The sequence below is a fragment of the Thamnophis sirtalis genome, unplaced genomic scaffold (genome assembly GCF_051295495.1).
Source record: "Thamnophis sirtalis isolate CommonGarterSnake01/CBP01778 unplaced genomic scaffold, rThaSir2_p1.2 scaffold_5, whole genome shotgun sequence".
Lineage (NCBI taxonomy): Eukaryota > Metazoa > Chordata > Lepidosauria > Squamata > Natricidae > Thamnophis > Thamnophis sirtalis.
Genome location: NW_028261385.1, coordinates 119,106,299 through 119,125,855, shown reverse-complemented (window position 1 = coordinate 119,125,855; position 19,557 = coordinate 119,106,299). Strand labels below are relative to the sequence as shown.

The 19,557-nt window shown below is 41.2% G+C and overlaps 1 protein-coding gene across 2 annotated transcripts; it reads left to right on the top strand.

Annotated features, from left to right (window-relative positions):
• Positions 1-758: 758 nt before the first annotated feature.
• Positions 759-18,019, top strand: LOC148045620 (cytochrome P450 2K6-like). Of its 2 annotated transcripts, XM_087716759.1 has the most exons (9): positions 759-1,054; positions 5,620-5,782; positions 9,303-9,452; positions 10,312-10,472; positions 10,667-10,840; positions 11,333-11,480; positions 14,012-14,196; positions 15,541-15,682; positions 17,485-18,019. In XM_087716759.1, exons 1-9 carry the CDS (start codon positions 866-868, stop codon positions 17,667-17,669), a joined length of 1,497 nt encoding a protein of 498 aa, XP_087572885.1. In that variant the 5' UTR covers positions 759-865; the 3' UTR covers positions 17,670-18,019. The 2 variants fall into 2 exon arrangements, with proteins under 2 accessions (XP_087572885.1, XP_087572886.1); XM_087716760.1 differs by lacking the exons at positions 759-1,054; positions 5,620-5,782; positions 10,312-10,472 and having other exon boundaries at positions 9,329-9,452.
• The last annotated feature ends 1,538 nt before the right edge of the window (positions 18,020-19,557 follow it).

The window sequence follows — 19,557 nt, the reverse complement described above, 5'->3', positions numbered from 1 at the left end:
AGCTGGTGGACTCAATTGGCAAGCCCAATTCATCAAGTAGCAATAGCACAGATGCTTTTTCAACATGTAAAATTTCAGCATGAAATGAAGGGTTTTAACAATGTGACAGGAATCACTTACAACAGATCTTCCAGTCCTCAAAAACAGAAAGGTCTTCATAACGTTCAATACTTCTGTCCCACAAGTAACGGAAACATCTGTCACAGAAACCTGCTTGGCCTGAATAAGAGATCAGGCAAAAAATTAAAATATTTCCCTCTTCTTACTGACCTGAGAGACACAGAAATTGTTTAACACCATGGGAAAACATTAGCTGAATGGTTTCTCCTTTAATAATGATTAATTTGATTTCATTTCTTTACCTATGTATATATGCATTTATTTATCAGTCATACACACACACACACACACACACACACACACACACACACACACACACACGTCTTTAACTAAAAAGTAAAATATTTATTCCAGAAGGTTTTGTTAGATATTACTTACAAGCATGAAAATTTTGCAATTCGTCCTGTAATCCATAATTTTAATAGATCATTTATATATTTTATATTGATCTTAAAAACCTGGGTTGTTATGTAATATAAATAAGTGAAAATGGTTTGGTATGTTTTTGAAGCTTTTACTATTTGTGTAACACGCGCCAGGAAAAAATCAAATTCCTGTTGGGAAAAAAACCAAGGGAAAAGTTCAAAAGTTGTTTATTGAACAGAGCAGCCTGAGGATTCAGTAGAAAGAGAGCAATGCAGTAGGCTGGGCTCTGCCTACTGCATTGCTTTCAAATACATGCTGGAATCATTTCAGTTTTCAAAATTCCTTATAAATTTTACTGAAGACTGCTTATTAAAAGGAAATGGGCTTGACTGGACTTGACTTAATTTTAATTGTACTGCTATTTATTCTTCCAATTATGTTCCTTTTGAAAAGGGGCAGTTCCAGGAATAACAGTTGCTCCAATCTCCCCCCGGGGCCCAGGACTATACCCATTTTGGGAAATCTGCACATGATGGATCTGAAGAGGCCTCACAAAACAATGATAAAGGTAAAGCCTGATAATGAACAAGTCTCTTTACCATTCTTTGCCAAAACTTGTTGGGATGGGACAAAAACTAATAACTTGTTTGTGTAAATCTGATGTGCTCCCTGATAGTGTTTATGGTATAGAGAAATGTTCAAAAAGTGTAGATTTTGCTGGTATCAAAATGCATTTAAATATTCTGAAAGCATTATTTCAAGAAAATCTATTTGTTAATCAATGTAAAATGTAATTGAATAAATAATTTTCTGATTATTTAGAATTGCAGAAATGTTCAAATCTCAAGAACCCTTTGAGGAAATATAAATTCTCTTAAGCTTGAATGACTGGATCAGGGGTGGGTTTCAAAAATGTTTATTGCTGGTTCGGTGGGTATGGCTAGGTGGGGGGGCATGTAGTGGGTGTGGCCAACTTGACATCACTCACAGTCACATGACCCCACCACCACCAAGCTACACCCACCAAAATGGTGCCAAAATGTTTTGACAAGGGGGTGGGGCTCTTCGCTATCTCACGTACTGTGCTTGTGGCTCCAGCTGCGCCTGGGCTGGAGGAGCACCCATAACTGCCCTCCCATCCACCAGGAAGACTGCTGGCACTGCCAGGTCCCTCCAGGTGAAGGGGACCATGCTTGCCTGGGCAGGGGGGGGGTCATGTGGCTTCAGGCCCAGAGCAGGCAAGCACAGCTGCCCCACCAAGAGGAGTGCTTGCCTCTGTTGCCTCCGAAGGTGGCAGATAGCGGCAGGGGCTGCTGCTGCAGGTGTGAATGGAAAGCGCTCGGCATTGGGGGATGCGCGTCTGCCTTGTAAAAGTTGCCCAGCTTCATCAAGTAGCTAAAGCGCACCATGGCGCATGGTCAGAGTCCAGTGGCAGCACTCAAGATTGGAACAGGCTGGCTGGGCTGGCTAGTTATATCCGCCAACCAATGGGCATCTTGTAGCCTCCTCCCCGGCCTGACAGTTCCTCCCTGTCCCATCTTTGGGAGGTGAGCATCCTTCCTGGTTTGCAGCAGCACCGAGAAAACTGCAACCCTAAAGGCACCCTCACTCCCTCGTACAAGCTGGGATCTCTTTACCCTCTTGGCTGAGACCTGCTGGGTGCCGACCACCCCAATAATAATAATAGCAGTAGTAGACTTATATACCGCTTCATAGGCCTTTCAGGCCTCTCTAAGCGGTTTACAGAGAGTCAGCATATTGCCCCCAACAATCTGGGTCCTCATTTTACCCACCTCGGAAGGATGGAAGGCTGAGTCAACCCTGAGCCCTTGACCTGGTCTTCTGAAAGCCAGGAGGGGCATAAAGGTGCTCTGGCCCTCTACCATACCACAAAGGGAAAATTTCTGGATGGGACACCTCAACCACCTCTCACAATCGTTCTCCAGCAGGCATCATTAAAGCTTCCTCCCCTCCGATTGGTCTCCTGCAGCCATCTCATGGCGTGCAAGTGAAAGACTGCCTAGTTCGCTTCTCAGGCCCCGCAGACCCCCTACTTAAGAAGGTGACCCCCAGGAGCGTGTCAGCAGGTGGGGACAGAAAGTTGCCACCATTTTTCCACATGTGCATGCCTTGGACTTGCAAGTCCAAAGGATGCATATGAATGAAGATGAGGGCAATGGCAGTTCTTTCTTCTTGCCGGCCAACCAGAGCTGAAAAGTGCTTTGTCCTCATGTTGCCCAACTCCTGGAAAGCCATCCTGGTGATCTGGAGGGCAGGGGGAACTGGCTGTCACCTCCTAGCTTGGGATCCAGCTGGGGGCAAGCCGGGCAGGGGTGATGGCAATGGTGGAGTCTGGTGTTCAGGGAGGACAAAGTTGGCGCGCTCCCATCTGTGCCCTGCCTTGCCTCCACCAGCTCAGGGCAGCAGACTGAGGTGCATCCCATACGAGCTGAGGCTGGAGAGAGCCCCCTGCATGTTGCATCCCCCTCCCAGCCTTTGTCCATGCCTCCACACCATTTTCATGTGCCCAGCTTGCCAGGCTGCCTCCCATACCCATTTGTGGCTGTAACGGCAGAGGCTTCAGGAGATGCTGGCCAGCACAGAGGCCCAGGCAAAGGCTGCCCACACCTCTGCAAGATGCGGGAGGCTCCCCAAACTTTCTCGGTTCCTCCAGGTGCAGCTGACCCTGATGTCCTGAGCCATCAAGGGCATGACAGGGCGAGGCTCTGAGTGCACTAATCTTGTCTCCCCGCCGCCACTCACAGCTCAGGACAGCAGACCTAGCTGCAGCATAGAGGAACCAAGGAAGTATGAGGAGCTTCTTGCATGTTGTCGGGGGAGGGGGAAGACTTTGCACGCATGATAAAACAGCCTCCGCCACTAAAGGTGAAGGTGTGCACCCCTCCAGGCATCCTCTTGTCTCTATTATTGTGCACCTCTTTTCTTTCTCTCACCCCACTTCTTCCCTAGCTTGCCCTGACAGCACCCCAGTGATAGTGAGGGAAGGAGGCACTAAGAGCAAAGGAGCGTGTCACAACTAGCGAAGGTCACGCCGACCACAAACTGCCTGCATTCAAGTCAGCCCACCTTCTCTCTCCCTGCACAGGGTCTCTGGAGGTGGGGGGAAGGTTATTCCCAAGACCGGCTTATTTCCTGCCCTCATGCAACATCAGTCCACACATAGAGGCGACTGGGGGCTGCTCTTGACCTCAGGCAACAGCTCTGCCTCCCCACTCCTCAAGCCTGGCAAGGAAGCCCACTCCTCCAGCTCTCCTCCCATCACATACATGAGAGAGAGAGAGAGAGAGAGAGAGAGAGAGAGAGAGAGAGAGAGAGAGCGAGCAGGGGGAGGGAGGCTTGACCGATCTGTCTCCCCCTGAGCAAGAAGAAACAGTTAAGACTGTGGCATTCCCCAGCACGAGTGAGAAAATAAAGCTCCTTTTCACATGGGTGTGCTGTGGAGTTTAAGGCTAACCCAGAAAGGGTGGTCCCCTGGTGCTTGTTGCTTCTTCTGGCTTGGGGAGAAGCAGCTTGGTCAAGCTGCCGGGCTCTCTCTCTCTCCTTCCTTGGGTGGATAGATAGATAGATAGATAGATAGATAGATAGATAGATAGATAGATAGATAGATATTTTATTTGTATGCCGCCCTTTTCTCTGGGGGGACTCAGGACGGCTCACAGTTCAGGGGGAGGGAGGACAAACCATGTTAAACACATAAATAATACATCGTTAAAAGCACAACATTCATACAATTCGGGTGGGGTCAATATCTTTAACCCCAGGCCTGTCGGGACAGCCAGGTTTTAAGGGCTGTGCGGAAGGTCTGGAGGGTGGTGAGGGTACGAATCTCCACGGGGAATTCGTTCCATAGGGTCGGAGCTGCCAGGATTCAGGGATTTTCCCAGGGGAAGGGACTGACTGTGTCTCCTCCTCGCCAAATTGTCTCCCGCACATTCGGCGTACTCCACTCAGAGTTGCCGAAACAGGTGGGAGGGAGGCAGCCCCCCCACAGGTGTGAGGGGATCTAATTCCCTCAATGGTTTGTTTTCTTACCTCTAGGCAGCTATGCTGGCTTTGTCCTTAAATGCTGCTGCTCCATGCCTTTTGATCTTTCTTGGGCACAGAGAAAAGCCACCCTGCTGCCTGCTGGTAAACCTGGAAGCCGAGAGGCTTCTGTTCCATGCAGCCACTGTCATTGCTGCCATCTTCCCGCATGCACAGTATTCCTCTCACCAGCTGGAGGACATTTTGGTGCCCTGTGGCCAGTGGCTGGGTGGAAAAGAAGCCTCTGATCCTCCGGTACTCAAAGAGGTGGCTGAAAGCTTCCAAGCTCTGGACAGGTAGCTGTTTGATGGATGCAGGTTGGTGAATGAGTGGCGACTGGGGGACTGTTTTGGGGACGTGGCCTGCTTACTGGAACTACCAGTTTGGAGAGCCAGCCCCAATTTTTTGGCTGAAAGTGAGCCAAACCGGTAGTAACCCATCTCTGGACTGGATATGTACTTAGAGACACTCCCATGTTTGCACATTTTAAGCAGAATTATAAGTCATTAAATTGATTTCTACAGTGACCATTAAACAACAAGATGTAATGGGTGGAAACTTGTTAAACAGAGATACAACCTAGATATTAGGACATGTTTTCTGACAGTGAGAAATATTAATCAATGGAATAACTTGCCTCCTGGAGTTGTGGATACTCCCACTGGATGCTTTCAAAAATATACTGGACAACAATTTAACTGGGATGGTATAAGACTCCTGCCTTCAATAGAGGGTTGGAACAGAAGATCTCCAAGGTCCCTTCCAACCCTATGAGTCTATGATTCATAGTACGTCCTGCACAGATGATGTTGTTCTAACATGTTAGAAACCTTTTCTCAACTTGACAAGCATTTCTATTGTGAGGATCTTTTATTATATAAGCATTTTAAATGCTACATGTAGAGCATATCAAAATTTAAAAAAATATATAAAGAAGAATATACCATCACAATTCTCAAGAACAGAAAAAGGAAATAACATTATATGTGCCTCTGAATTTTGACATGTAGCTTCTTAAACATCTTCTATATATGTGATTCTAATTACTGATTTAATTCGTCTCTTTGATTCTCTTCTGCTGAATTTCAGTGGTCCAAAGAATACGGTCCCATTTTCCGCATCAAACTGGGATTGCAGGAGATGGTAGTGCTAACTGGTTATGAGACGGTGAAAGAGGCTCTAGTGAACCAGGCGGATGCCTTTGCAGATAGGCCCTCTATTCCTATTTTTGAAGATATAACAAAAGGGTTTGGTGAGTTATTTCCCTCTGGATTATAGGTGACAAATCTTTCAATTGTGTGATCAGTATAGATTCTTTTTTCATTTCAGACTTGCAGCAGAAGAATCTCAGGTGAGTGAAATAGCTTCAGCAAATCCAACTGGGTTGAAAATCCAACTAAAACCTTTCTTGTGCCACTGTGACTTTGTCCCTCAGTGCCAGTGGAGGTAACTGGCAAATAAAAAGCTGTGTCAATATTGCATCAAGCCCCTGAGCCTCACATGCTGCTCACCACTGCGTTTCATTCTGCATATTGGCAAATTTGGGTGTAGGAGATGGGTGTTTGAAGAATTCCATAGGAAGGATTTCTGCCTGTCTCTCTCTCCTTAAATCCATGGTTATACAAACCTTTTCTTTCTGCAATGTTTTTTCCAGTGGTGAATTTCTGCACCCTTAAAGCATGAAATCTTCTGTCTTTGTTGGAGGAAAGGTGGAGTACCGCAGGACATGAAGGATGCAAATATCGTCACACTGTATAAAAACCAAAGGCAACAGGGGTCACTATAACAACAACTGTTGCATCTCTCAGTGTTGTAGGGAAGCTGCTTCCCCATGTCATACTGAAAAGGCTCCAGGTGCTTGCAGAGAGAGTCTGCAATCAGCCTGAAAAAAACACAAGTCGTGGGTCAGGACATGGATTCACTTCCCTGTATTACAATCTTTGCACAAGACTACTTTAGCAAGGCCTGCCAAGACTTTGGACTAACAATCAGCCTGAAAAAAACACAAGTCATGGGTCAGGACATGGATTCATCTCCCTGTATTACAATCTTTGCACAAGAACTTGAGGTCATCCATGACTTTGTGTACCTTGGCTCAACTATTTCTGATCCTCTCTCTTTAGATACTAAGCTGAATAAACACATTGGTAAAGCGTCCACCACTTTTTCCAGACTTACAAAGAGAATATGGTTTAATAAGAAGCTGATGGAACATACAAAGATCCAGATCTATAGAGTGTCAGGGTTCCAAACAACATCCAAAATTAAATCAGAGTTCAAGGCAAATTATTGCTCAAAGTTCCAATCTATTAAGACAGTCATGTCGGCACATCTGGGGAAAACCTGAATCTGACAACTTCCCGGTTTTCCCCACCCAGGTGAAAGTTCAAGATCCTGCCCCTACACCCACATGGTCCAATCTTCCACTCCATGCTGGCAGTTCCACCCATCAAGTTCCGGTCAAATTTCATTTCATTTCATTTCATTTCATTTCATTTATTTGTATGCCGCCCTTTTCCCTGGGGCGGCTCAGGGCGGCTCACAATTCAAAAAGGGAGGGGGGGAAGACAAACAGTATTCCAATATGGAAACAATACAACATATTAAAAGAGAGCACAACAGTCACACAATTCGGGTGGGATTGGAATCTTAACCCCAGGCCAGCCGGGACAGCCAGATCTTCAAAGCGGCGCGGAAGGATTGGAGGGTGGTGAGGGTCCGAATCTCCATGGGGAGTTCGTTCCAGAGGGTCGGAGCAGCCACCGAGAAGGCTCTCCTCCAGGTAGTTGCCAGTTTGCACTGGCTAGTAGATGGAATTTGGAGGAGGCCTAATCGATGCGATCGTATCGGTCTAGTGGAGGTAATTGGCAGTAGGCGGTCTCTCAAATACCCAGGCCCACTACCATGAAGGGCTTTATAGGTGATAAGTAGCACCTTGAAGCGCACCTGGAGATCGACAGGCAGCCAGTGTAGCTTGCGGAGGATAGGTGTAACGTGGGTGAAGCGAGGTGCACCCACAATCGCTCGCGCGGCCGCATTCTGGACTAGCTGAAGTCGCTGAATGCTCTTCAAGGGCAGCCCCATGTAGAGCACATTGCAGTATTCCAGCCTAAAGGTCACAAGGGCACGAGTGACTGTTGTGAGGGCCTCCCGGTTCAGGTAGGGACGCAACTGGTGTACCAGGCGAACCTGGGCAAATGCCCCCCTGGTCACAGCTGACAAATGATGTTCGAAGGTCAGCTGTGGGTCCAGGAGGACTCCCAAGTTGCGAACTCTGTCTGAGGGGCGTATAATTTGACCCCCCAGCCTGAGAGATGGAACACTTGGCCAATTCGCGGGAGGGAAACACAGCAGCCACTCGGTCTTTTCTGGATTGAGCACAAGCTTGTTGACCCCCATCCAGTCTTTAAGAGCCTCCAGACCCTGGCTCATCACATCCATCGCTTCGTTGAGTTGGCACGGGGCGGACAGATACAACTGAGTATCATCCGCATATTGGTGGTATTTTATCCCGTGCCGTCGAATGATCTCACCCAGCGGTTTCATGTAGATGTTGAAAAGTAAGGGGGACAGGACCGAACCCTGTGGCACCCCACACGTTAGGAGCCTAGGGGTCGATCTCTGCTCCCCAACTAACACCGACTGGGACCTGTCTGAGAGGTAGGAGGAGAACCACTGTAGAACAGCGCCTCCCATCCTTTGTAGAGACAAAGGATGACCTGGATTCTAGAAAGGAATTTTATTTTGACAATATCACATTCTATTCCTAACTATTCTCCCTCCCATTTCCCCACTAATGAAACAGCATAGTAGAATAGAATATTAGTGTGGCATGCCAAAGATCCCAAAAGGAACCAGCTGGAGGACTGACGTAGAGGCTGCATCCTGAGCACACTCTTGTACTGCAGTGAGTCTTGGTCCCTTTATGCACAGTATGAGAGAAAGCTGAACACTTTTCATATGCGCTGTCTCCGACGTATCCTTGGCATCACCTGATATGACAAAGTTCCAAATAGCACAGTGTTGGAACATACTGGAATTTCTAGCATGTATACGCTATTGAAAAAGTGACATCTACTCTGGCTTGGGCATGTCGTGAGAATGGCTGATAGTCTCCAATTTGAAGAGAGACCTGTTTGGCAGGCTGAGGCAAAGAGGCAGTCCTGGAACCAGCAAAATTTGGGGGCTGGGCAGGGGACGGAACGTATCTGCCCTCAGTGTGGAAAAGATTGCCATTCTCAAATTGGCCTTTTTAGCCACACCAGATGATGCATTAGGATCTCTTTCCAGAGCACGATCCCATAGTCTTTTGAGACTGAAGGATGCCAATGTAAAGGATATTGTAAATTTAATTTTAAAAGTATTTGAAATATATGATTTTTGGACTATACAACAAAAAAAATGTATATAGTGTAGGAATTTTTGAAAAATACTAATGTAATTTTGAATTATAGTTTTGACCTATAGTTTTGAATCATTTAGAAGATATTTGCATGTGGAGAAACGATGATTGCTTTCATTTTTGCTTTGTTTTGTTTCTTTTGTTTTGATAAGGAGATGCTGAAGGTTAGATACCAAAGGCAGAGGATGAAGAAAATGGAGAGGAAATCTTTAACACAAACTTTGAAATATCTTTCAACCAAGTTCTTGGACAGACTAGAGACAACACTTGATCAAATTGATAGAACATGTTTTAATGAAGATGTAAAACAGGAATGAGCAAGAAAGGATAATAAAATTATATTTCATTATCTTACCCTTTTTCTCTTCAGGTCTTGTTTTTGCTCGTGGGGAGCACTGGGCTGTGATGCGACGGTTTACATTATCCACATTACGGGACTATGGAATGGGCAAGAGGACCATTGAAGACAAAATCACAGAAGAGTGTAGTGTCTTAACAAAGACAATGGAGACTTATGCAGGTGGGTCAGTGTCAGAGGTGGGTTCCTACCAGTTTGTACCAGTTCGGTAGAACCGGTTTGTCAAATCTACCGAACCGGTTAGAAGAGGTTCCACCAGTGGACCCAGAAAGCAGGCCACACATACAGAAGAGGTTCCAAAAAAATTTGAAACCCACCACTGGTAGTGCATTGTAATGGAACATCTTCTGGGATAAATGTAGAAAGGGAAATAATTTCTGCAGATTTTATCAAATGACCAATGAGTGTGTTGGGACTTAAACAATTCTTAAACCCATTGATTTTTTCCTATAAAAATTCTTCCTTGTCCAATTTATGCTAAGTTTATTTACAGAAAGGTGACTTGTTGTTTGCAAAATGGTTCCAGAGGACATGAATTGTTAGTTCAGTGTAATCCAACAGTCTCTCATAAAACACACTTCTAGACTTATTCTTCTTTAGAGACCCCTTTAAATTCTCTATTTAGAGCGGCTTGCACATCCTTCCTCTAAGCATGAAAATATGTTGCAAACTGGAGTTCCTGCTCCTCCCTGCCTTCGGTCAAGATGTATGATATTTAAAACTGCACTAATTTAATGAGGAGGCATTGCAATAACTTTGCCAAATATTTTATCCTCAAGGAGTTCCTCAGTTCCAAAGAAATATCACTGATACATAGTCAGATAGTACAGTTCTGATTCTGGGAAAATGAATTACCATTAAAATATTTTTAATATAAATACTTCCAATGTTATCAGCAATAGCTTCAGCTTTCAGTGGGTAATGCTCCCTTTATGTAAGCTTATTTTGAGTATAAATGCAGTAGAAAACAGATTTAATTCTAGCTTCATTTACAATTTTTTAATCTATTGTTTTTGTCCAGGAAAACCCTTTGATATCACCAGAATTCTCACTGCTGCTGTTTCCAACATCACAGTTTCCATTCTATTTGGGAAACGCTATGAATATGAAGATGCCACATTTTTACAACTACTGAAGATAATTAAGGACAATATTCAGCTTCTGGGAAGCCCTGCTGTGTTGGTAATCTAATTTCATATTTGGCAAAAATAAAATGCCACGAAAAACAGGCAACAGAATGTGTGTTTCAACTTTGTTGAAAAGCAAAGCATGTTCCTTCTCATAGCATTGTTTTGATAAAAATGTTTGAGATTTCCACCTAAAATATTCAAAATATTCAACTTCCATAATGTGTGTTTTCCTTTATCTTTTTTTAGCTATATAATTTGTTTCCCAAGTTGGGGTTTCTTTTGGGTGCTCATAAAATAATAATGAAGAATCAAAAGGAGCTCCATGATTTTATACAGACTACCTTCATAGAATATCTCCAAGACCTTGATGAAAATGACCAGAGAAATTTTATTGAATCATTTCTTGTTCGGCAAAAACAGGTAATAGTATATGTTATAAGTGTCTATAATTATTGATTTTTTAAAATATAAAGCATATTTTTAAAATATATTAAAAATATGCTTCCATATAAATTACTTCCTAAGACCCTTGTTTTGAAAATATGGAAGGAAACAAATTTCTAAAGCAATTTTAATCATTCGCTCTTCATTACTTTATTTCAGAATCTGCAGCTACTTAAAACTACACCCAGATTGATTTCTCTCTCCATTAAAAATGCCATAAATATTGATCTCTTTCTGGAGGAGTTGGTCCAAGTGGGGATGGGAATGGATGAATCCTTTGTGCCAATTTTTTTCTCTTTTTTATGCAACTGTTTGATTTTACAGTTTTCCTTCGAGAAATCCAGTAGTGTTGGAACAACTATAATTTCTCAGGCTATTACCCACACATAAAGTGTCAACTGAAATTTCAGGAATATGTGTTACTTGGATAGGGAGAGTTTCCTTACTAATATTTTTTATACACTTCAGGAGACTATGAAGATGACACACGGTGGATATTTCCATAATGGAAACCTTATAGGTCTTGTAAATGATTTATTTGTTGCTGGTGCCGACACAACGGCAAGCACTCTGCGCTGGGCCATACTCCAAATGATGAAATACCCAGAAATTCAGAGTAAGCACTTTCATTTCATTGACTTGCAATAAAAATTAAAAATGTCTGAAAAAGAATGGTTGGTATTTCACATGCTACATGAATGAAGGCAAAGTGATGAGCCAAGAATTAAGTTGCCTTTCAAATAAGAATAAGAATGGAAGGGAAAGGAAAGGAAGGGAAGGGAACGGAACAGAACAGAACAGAACAGAACAGAACAGAACAGAACAGAATATAATAGTTTTATTGGCCAAGATGTGATTTTGTATCCGGTTCATAAGGTCTCAGTACACATACAAATAACAAGATACTAATAACTGTGAAATACCAATGGATTAGGTAGTAGAAAAGATGGGAAGGATAATAATAATAATGCAGCCATACTACATGGATAGTATGATAGTATAGACAGTACTATGATAATTGGATATTAAGCAGAGTGTTGGCATGAGGGAAAAAATCTGTCTGTGTCTAGTTGTTTTGCCATGCAAGGTCCTATAGTTGCATCCTGAGGGGAGGAGTTGAAACAGTTTATGTCCAGGATGTGAGGGATCTGTAGATATTATCTCAGCCCTCTTTGTGGGCAGTGCAATATGCAGGTCCTCAGTGTATGGAGGTTGGTTCCACCCTCCCAAAAATACAGACAAGGCAACTTTGATCTCATGGAAGGTAAATAAGCTAAACTTACATCACAAATGAAAATGAGTTTTAATAAACTCAAAACATTTATACCTGAGAATGTTAATCTGCAAGAAAAGAAAACCTTGTCAACTTGGGGAAACATAGAAAACTAGTTCAGGAACATCCAGCATCGGGGAAAAAGAAAGAAAAATGGAATATTAATTTATAGCAAACCACCTTCCTGAGAAGTACTAGAACAATTAAAAGATAAAGAAGGAAGAACATTAATTTTGAAATTAAGAGAAGAAGGCAAGATTTTAACACTGATATCCAAGTAAGCTCCAAATACAGATTAGGAACAATTATATGGAAGCTTCTTTCGGACATTAATAAGAAATTTCAGAGAAGGAAGTTTTCATAAAAAATATGGACAAATGCTATACCTGAGCTTAGTCACATCATCTCTAGAAGAAGAAAAAATTTCAACAAAGTTTTTTCATGATATTGATATTTGACCAATGATGGGAGATTGAAAATCCAATGGATGAGAATATTGGAGAATATTGGAAAATCTGATAGAGGTTGAAAATACAACAGCAAGAGATTATGTTTCTTTCTGCAAGATGCCAAGTGTATTCAAGAATTCATATGTGCTAAGGTTCTCACTATCAAAGAAATGCAGATTTCCTCTGTGACATGGCCACGTGATTTCAAAAAGAACATTAAAACATGCCAACCAAAATCATTTTGGAAATGCAAACAAAGCAGGGAACCTTATAATAGCACATCAGAAAACAGAATGAAAGAAGGATGATGACAGCAAAAGATTAAAGGAACAAACTGTTACATTCATGATTAACAAAATGTAATATTTGAATAATTTGCAAAATGTTCAAGGAATTAAATATTAAGAACAAAATAAATGGAGGAAATAAGTGGAGGAATATCTCTTCTCTAAATGGAAATATTCTTACAAGGAGAAAGAAGAAGAAAAGTGTGAATACATGAAATTACAGATTAATATCATGAAATATCAAGCACAAATATACTTGGCTTCATGATCTTATTTTCTAATAGTGCAGTTGAAATATTTTTGTATGTATTCATGCAATTTTTGAACTTACAGAATATGACTTTTACAATTACCACTAATAATATTTTCTATATCTTTGTAATATTTCTCTCATATATGAATTTGTTCTCTGTATCCTTCTGATATTTCCTCTAATATCTGACAAAGTTCCTCTCTGGTTTAGCACCAGTTCTTCAAAAAAAATATTATTTTATTTTGGAGATTACATGACTCTTGGTGGTTCTGAGTTGCTTACATTTTACAAAGATCAGTAGAAAAAGGGGAAAAAATCATAAATGACCTAAAGATCTAGAAAAACTAAAAGTCATTTAATCAGGGCTCCAACCTCAGCCCAAAGTCCAGGGGAAAGCCAGGTCTTCAATAGTTTTCTGAATGACATCAGAGTGCCAGCAATCTGGACCTCTGGGTGATAGCTTTCCAGAGGACAAGCATCAGTTCCAAGAAGGCACGCTCCCTGGAGACACACTAGATGCTTTTAATTTATGGACCCAAAGTGTGCCCACTTGCTCAATCTCACCAGCACTCACATTGCACTCAGAAGCCTATTACAAGTTGTCCAATAGGCTCACATGGGCATAATGAGGCATGCAAATCACTATCTATCCTGTCACATACTATGTTGAATATAATCCCTGAATGGCCTGCAAGAGTTCCAGGTATACAGTAGTACATTTGTAAAGAGAATAATATATGAATGACCACCTGAAGGGCATTCATCCAAGGATCACCATCAGTGTCTATTGTATCATTCAGAATTTAGCATTTATGCATTAACTCCCATTTAAAACAAAATTCAAAAAATGAATCATCTTGATAATTCATAATTTTGTTCTCCCAGGTAAGATCCAAGCAGAAATTGCAAGAGAGATTGGTGATATTCAACCAAGGACTGAGCACCGAGTCAAAATGCCTTACACAGATGCTGTAATTCATGAATTTCAAAGATTTGCTGATATTTCTCCCTCCAATGTGCCACGTGCAACCACCATGGATATAACATTCAAAGGGTTCTTTATCCCCAAGGTGATTAATCTGAAATCACTGTATTATATGACATCTAGTCTGTTGTGTTCAGTGGGTAGGAAAAAGTAGTCCTTAAGTGGATGGAATTGGCTAAATCAATTATAAGTCCGAAGACAGTTATCTTATTAGAACAATTTTCATAGAAGCATCTGTCAAGGCGCCAATGGGAGATGTTTTTCTTTGGTATCTGGCATTCTGAAAGTGTCCCACCTCTTCATTCATGGTACTTTCCTTTCTTGCTCTATTCTTTTATAGCAATAGCAATAGCAGTTAGACTTATATACCATTTCATAGGGCTTTCAGCCCCCTCTAAGCAGTTTACAGAGTCAGCATATTGCCCCCACAGTCTGGGTCCTCATTTTACCCACCTCGGAAGGATGGAAGGCTGAGTCAACCTTGAGCCGGTGAGATTTGAACCGCCGAACTGCAGCTAACAGTCAGCAGTGCAGTGGCTGCAGTACTGCACTCTAACCACTGCACCACCTCGGCTCTTTTATTTCTTCCTCATCTTGGTTTATTGCTTTATTTCCCCTCCTTGTCTTCAGCAAGCCTTTATTATTATTATTTTGGGCGGGGAGGGGGGGGTCTTCATTTTCTTGATACTTTTTCTTATTTTTATTTCCAAAAGTAAAAAGTATGAATTGTGCAAATTCAAAATTCTTGATTTATCATTGTTTTCATTTTTAATATAATCCAAATTTCTTTTATAGCCAGACTTTAACAACAAAACATTGGCAATACCTCTCAAGGACAAAAGAAGTAAATGTTTCATAACAAAATGATCACAGAAAAATTAAGATGTTTTCCACAATAGACAGTAAATAGAAATGGAAAATCCCCATTTCTTTGGAAAGAAAAAAAAAGATTAAAGATATAGACAAAAAAAAATGAAACAGCTATTTTAACAAAAAAAAAGCGTCTTCATTTGTTAAGTTGTCTAGAACAATAATAAAGCAATCTTTAAAAAATAAGTGTCATAATTTAACATTCTATAGGCATTTATATTGTTGACTTACCTCCTTGCAGCAAACAGCCTGATTAGCACAAGAAAAAAAAATCTGCCTCCCAGCAATTTGCCATCTGGAGTAAACAGCTAGTTTCACTTTCAATTTCTCCCAATCATCAACTGTTAGAGGCTGCTATAGCTTATTGAAGCCTCCAGAAGCCCCGTTTGCTGCAAAGAGATAAATTGCTGGGAGGCAGAGGCCAAAGAGTGGGGCCCCCTTCGTGTAAGACACACCCAAATTTTCACCCTCTTTTAGGGGGGAAATAGGTGTGTCTTATATTCTGAAAAATATGGTATTCCTTTCCATACCAACTTTTTATTCTTTCATATTCTTTTAGGGCACGCACATCATTCCCTTGCTGACTTCTGTGCTCCGTGATGAATCCCAGTGGGAGAAACCTCATGAATTCTACCCTGAGCATTTTCTTGACTCTGAAGGAAAATTTGTGAAGAGGGATGCATTCATGCCATTTTCTGCAGGTGAGATTCTCTGATGTCATAGATTATGTTCCATAAAAGGCAACCTTTAATACCTTGTTTGAAAAGAAAACAATATATACAGTCTTGATCTCATAGACCTTATTTTGACAAAGTTTATTCCTCATGGACAGGTTCATTCAGGACTAGGTGATTCCAAAGTCTCCCTTGGCCGTCACCAACCTGAGTTACTGTTATTCCTTATGTGCTCAGTATGAGCATTTCTGCATTTGGGCAGTCTGGAATGATTCCTGTCTTTCAGCCTTCCTGGCTGACTGGGACCTTCAGAGGGACACAGACTTTGGTTCTTCTTAGCTTGACCCCTTTATTAGCTTTTCTTAACCTTTTCTTATTAGATTATAGCAATATAGTAGAGCATAAAGTGCAACAAAGCAAAGTAAAATAAGATGGTAAAGAAAGTGTTAGAGAGAAGGGAAATTAAACCATGGCTACAATTAAATACATTAAAAAAATCTTTTTAAGTTTGAATGAGTGCAAAGTAAAAATAGAATCCTGAATTCTAGTCCTTTGAAACACATCTGAAAGAATCCAATACAGTCATTTGAAGTCCAAACCCTTGAATTCAACTACTGTCAGTAGTTTGTCCTGATTTCATTGTAAGCTGGGGAGTTGAGGACAGAGTGAATAATGTTTTCCCTTGACAGACTACATAGAGATAGAGATGCAATTCAACAAATCTCCCTTCAAGCTATGCCAAAGCCATGGTCTACTGCCAGTGGGACGTAAGCAAACTTCACAGTGTGGCACTGAGAATATTCATAACATTCTAGGAGAGGCTTCAGAGTTTTTATTGTATAGGTAGCCCTTGACTTACAGCCTCACTTGAGCCCAAAATTCCTGTTGCTAAATGATACATTTGTTAAGTGAATTTTGCCCCATTTTATATATTTTCTTGAAAGATTGTTAAGTGAATCATTGCAATTCTTACGTTAGAATCGCTTGTTAAGTGAATCTGGCTTCCCCGTTGCCTTTTTTTGTCACAAGGTCTCAGAAGGTGACTCAGGGACACTGCAACTATTATTAATATGAGTTAGTTGCCAAGCATTTGAATTTTGATCATGCGACCATGGGGATGCTGCAACACTAGTAAGAGTGTAACTTCAAAATTTCACTAAATGGAGTTTTGTAAATTGAAGATTGCCTGCAATGGCACCAGGATGAAAATATAGATGATTGCAGCACAATCGGATATTTATTAGCATCCTTTTCAAAAAGCCTTTCTCTGAAGTTTTCTCTATTCCAAGAATTAATCCCCCCCCCAAAAAAGCAGAGAATTAGATAAGCAGAAGGGATTCCATGAAAAGGCCTAAAATCTTCCCCATGCAGTTATTTTTGGATTATGTCCAACTGAGTAATAACCCACTAATCCAAATACATATCATTGCTCCAAAAATATCTGAACAAGCATCTTCCCCGACAATATTTTAATTGCTCTCTTCTGGAATCAAAAATCTTAAGGATAATATCCACACCTGTTTTCCATCTGCAGGACTAATGAAATGTGATACTTAGATAGATAAAGAAGGGGCATTACTGATGTTAGCATTAATTCTTTGACGTATCTTCAAATTCAGAAATTTTCTGCCATTTATTAGTTGGAAAAATTTTCTGTCTCCATTCCTTCACTACATTTTTACTTCTTCCCATATCTATTATTTCTTTTTCCTGTATCATGATCTCTCCATGACCAAAAAATATTAAGAAACCCTGTGAAATGGTTTAAGAAATCAATAAACACAAATATTTATCTTGCACTCTCTTTTGCCATCTATGCTTTCTTCCAGGTCGGAGAGCTTGTGCAGGCGAGAAACTTGCCAAAATGGAGCTCTTCCTCTTCTTTACGAGTCTCTTGCAGAAATTTACCTTCCAGCCACCCCCAGGAACATCTAAAGATGATCTGGACCTGACCCCTGTTCTTGGACTTACCTCCATTCCCAAGCCGTACAAGACCTGTGCTATGTTACGTTGATCTGACACACAAAAAAATAACAACATGTTTTCTCAATGTTGCGTTGCCTTCATTTTGAGAGGCACAATTTAATTAAAGAATCCAGTATTGTCTATGATTCATGTGTTGTTTGGAAGATGAATGGTAATAACCTATAAATTCATGAAATGTAGATTCTGATAGGAAAGAATATAATCAAGAAATTCTGATCAAAATATTAACTTGGGTAACAAATGAGATTCAGCAACATTCAAGAACTGTAATTGCTATCTAACAGGAGGAATCACCATAGTGATCCATTTTATTACATAAAAATACTCTATCTCCATTCCTGTCAGAACTGTCATCTCACATCTACCAGTCTGCCATGAAACCGCAGGGGGGGGGGGAAGGAGGTGAATGGGAAAGGGGGTGCTTGTGTATGTGTGTGTGTGTGGGAACAGTGAAAGTCACAACAGTGAAGGTGTCTCTCCAAGATAGCATTTTAAGGTTTCCTCACAATGTGAAGAATGCATTGGCAAGGCAGCCTACAACTAGAGTGGCCATCTTTTTTTAGATTGATTGGATGTAGGGGGGCAGCAATGTTAAGTGCCTAAGGGGGAAAGAGCGAATTGGCACAGAAATTTCAGTTCTGGGTTTGCTTTACTACAGTTCAAAGGCGTTTTTCCGGTTCCACCACAAAATCGTGGAGGACAAAATCGCGCTCGACGAAAGCACGCTGTGATCGAAAAATGTAAAAAAAAAAGCGAAAACCTTACCCTAACCCCCCCAAACCTAACCCTAAACCTAACCCTAAATCTAACCCTAAACCTAACCGTTAACGTAATACTAAACCTAACGCTAACCCTTAACCTAACGCTAAACGTAACCCTAACGCTCTAAACCTAACCCTAACCCTTAACCTAACCCTAACCCTAAACCTAACCCTTACCTTTATGTGAATCGGCTTGCTTTAATTTTAATTTTATTTCAATTTTTAATTTTTTTCGTCGAGCTGTGATGACGTCACATGCGCGCTTTCGTCGAGCGCAATTTTGTCCTCCGTGGTTTTGATGGGTCACGGTTTTTCCAAGAGGCAGCTGGACTTTCTGGTTTTTCTTTCAAAGAAAAAGTCCAGTTGCCTCTTGAAAAAGCCCCTTTTAGATCATCATGACCTGGATTACCGAGAATCTCCATAGACATTACTGCAGTTCACTTGACTTCTAATAAAACTCTACCTTTTGCACAAAAATAGAGCCAAGGATCATTTCTATTTAGAAGTGAAAGCCGAGGCAGGACCGATAATTCTTTTATTACATTTTTATTTCTATCCATATATGTTCATACTTATGCCTGTTACCTTGTACATGTTTGACAAATAAATAAATAAAATAAATAAAATAAGAGTGGTTGAGGAAAAGAAGTTGCACAAGTTGCTAGAGCTAGTTCAAATAAGACCTGTCCACAACTGCACTCTTCCATAAACTGTGTGCGATCTTCAGCCAGTGACACAATTGTATATGGTAAGGTAAGGAGAATAAAAAGTGATGGATAGCTAAATATGAACCATCACATTCATATTTTGCCCTTTCTCAACATCATCTTCCTAACAATCATATGAATGAAGCTAGACTAAGGACAAGTGAGATCATCCAGATGACTTTTCGACTGCACATCCAGAATGTCCTATTTGCCCAATTAGATCGTTATTGCTGACACTGTTTTGCTATCTTTTCCTTTTACATTTTTATTCTACAGAAAATGTTTTCGATTTCAGGTGTCAATCCAACATAATTCTTCTTGGTGGGTGATTTTTTGTGTGTGATGCTCATGTCCAAGCAAATGAATTAACTCCTTAATAATTAATATTCAATTGTACTTCTCTCCCTTCAGAGCTGATTTGATCCATTGGCTAGCATCCAAAAGGGTT

Coding starts and splice junctions, on each gene's coding strand:
- LOC148045620 (XM_087716759.1), top strand. CDS start 866: ATGGGCTTGACTGGACTTGACTTAATTTTAATTGTACTGCTATTTATT. Junction 1,055..5,619: donor CTCACAAAACAATGATAAAG/GTAAAGCCTGAT, acceptor GCTGAATTTCAG/TGGTCCAAAGAATACGGTCC. Junction 9,453..10,311: donor GACAATGGAGACTTATGCAG/GTGGGTCAGTGT, acceptor GTTTTTGTCCAG/GAAAACCCTTTGATATCACC.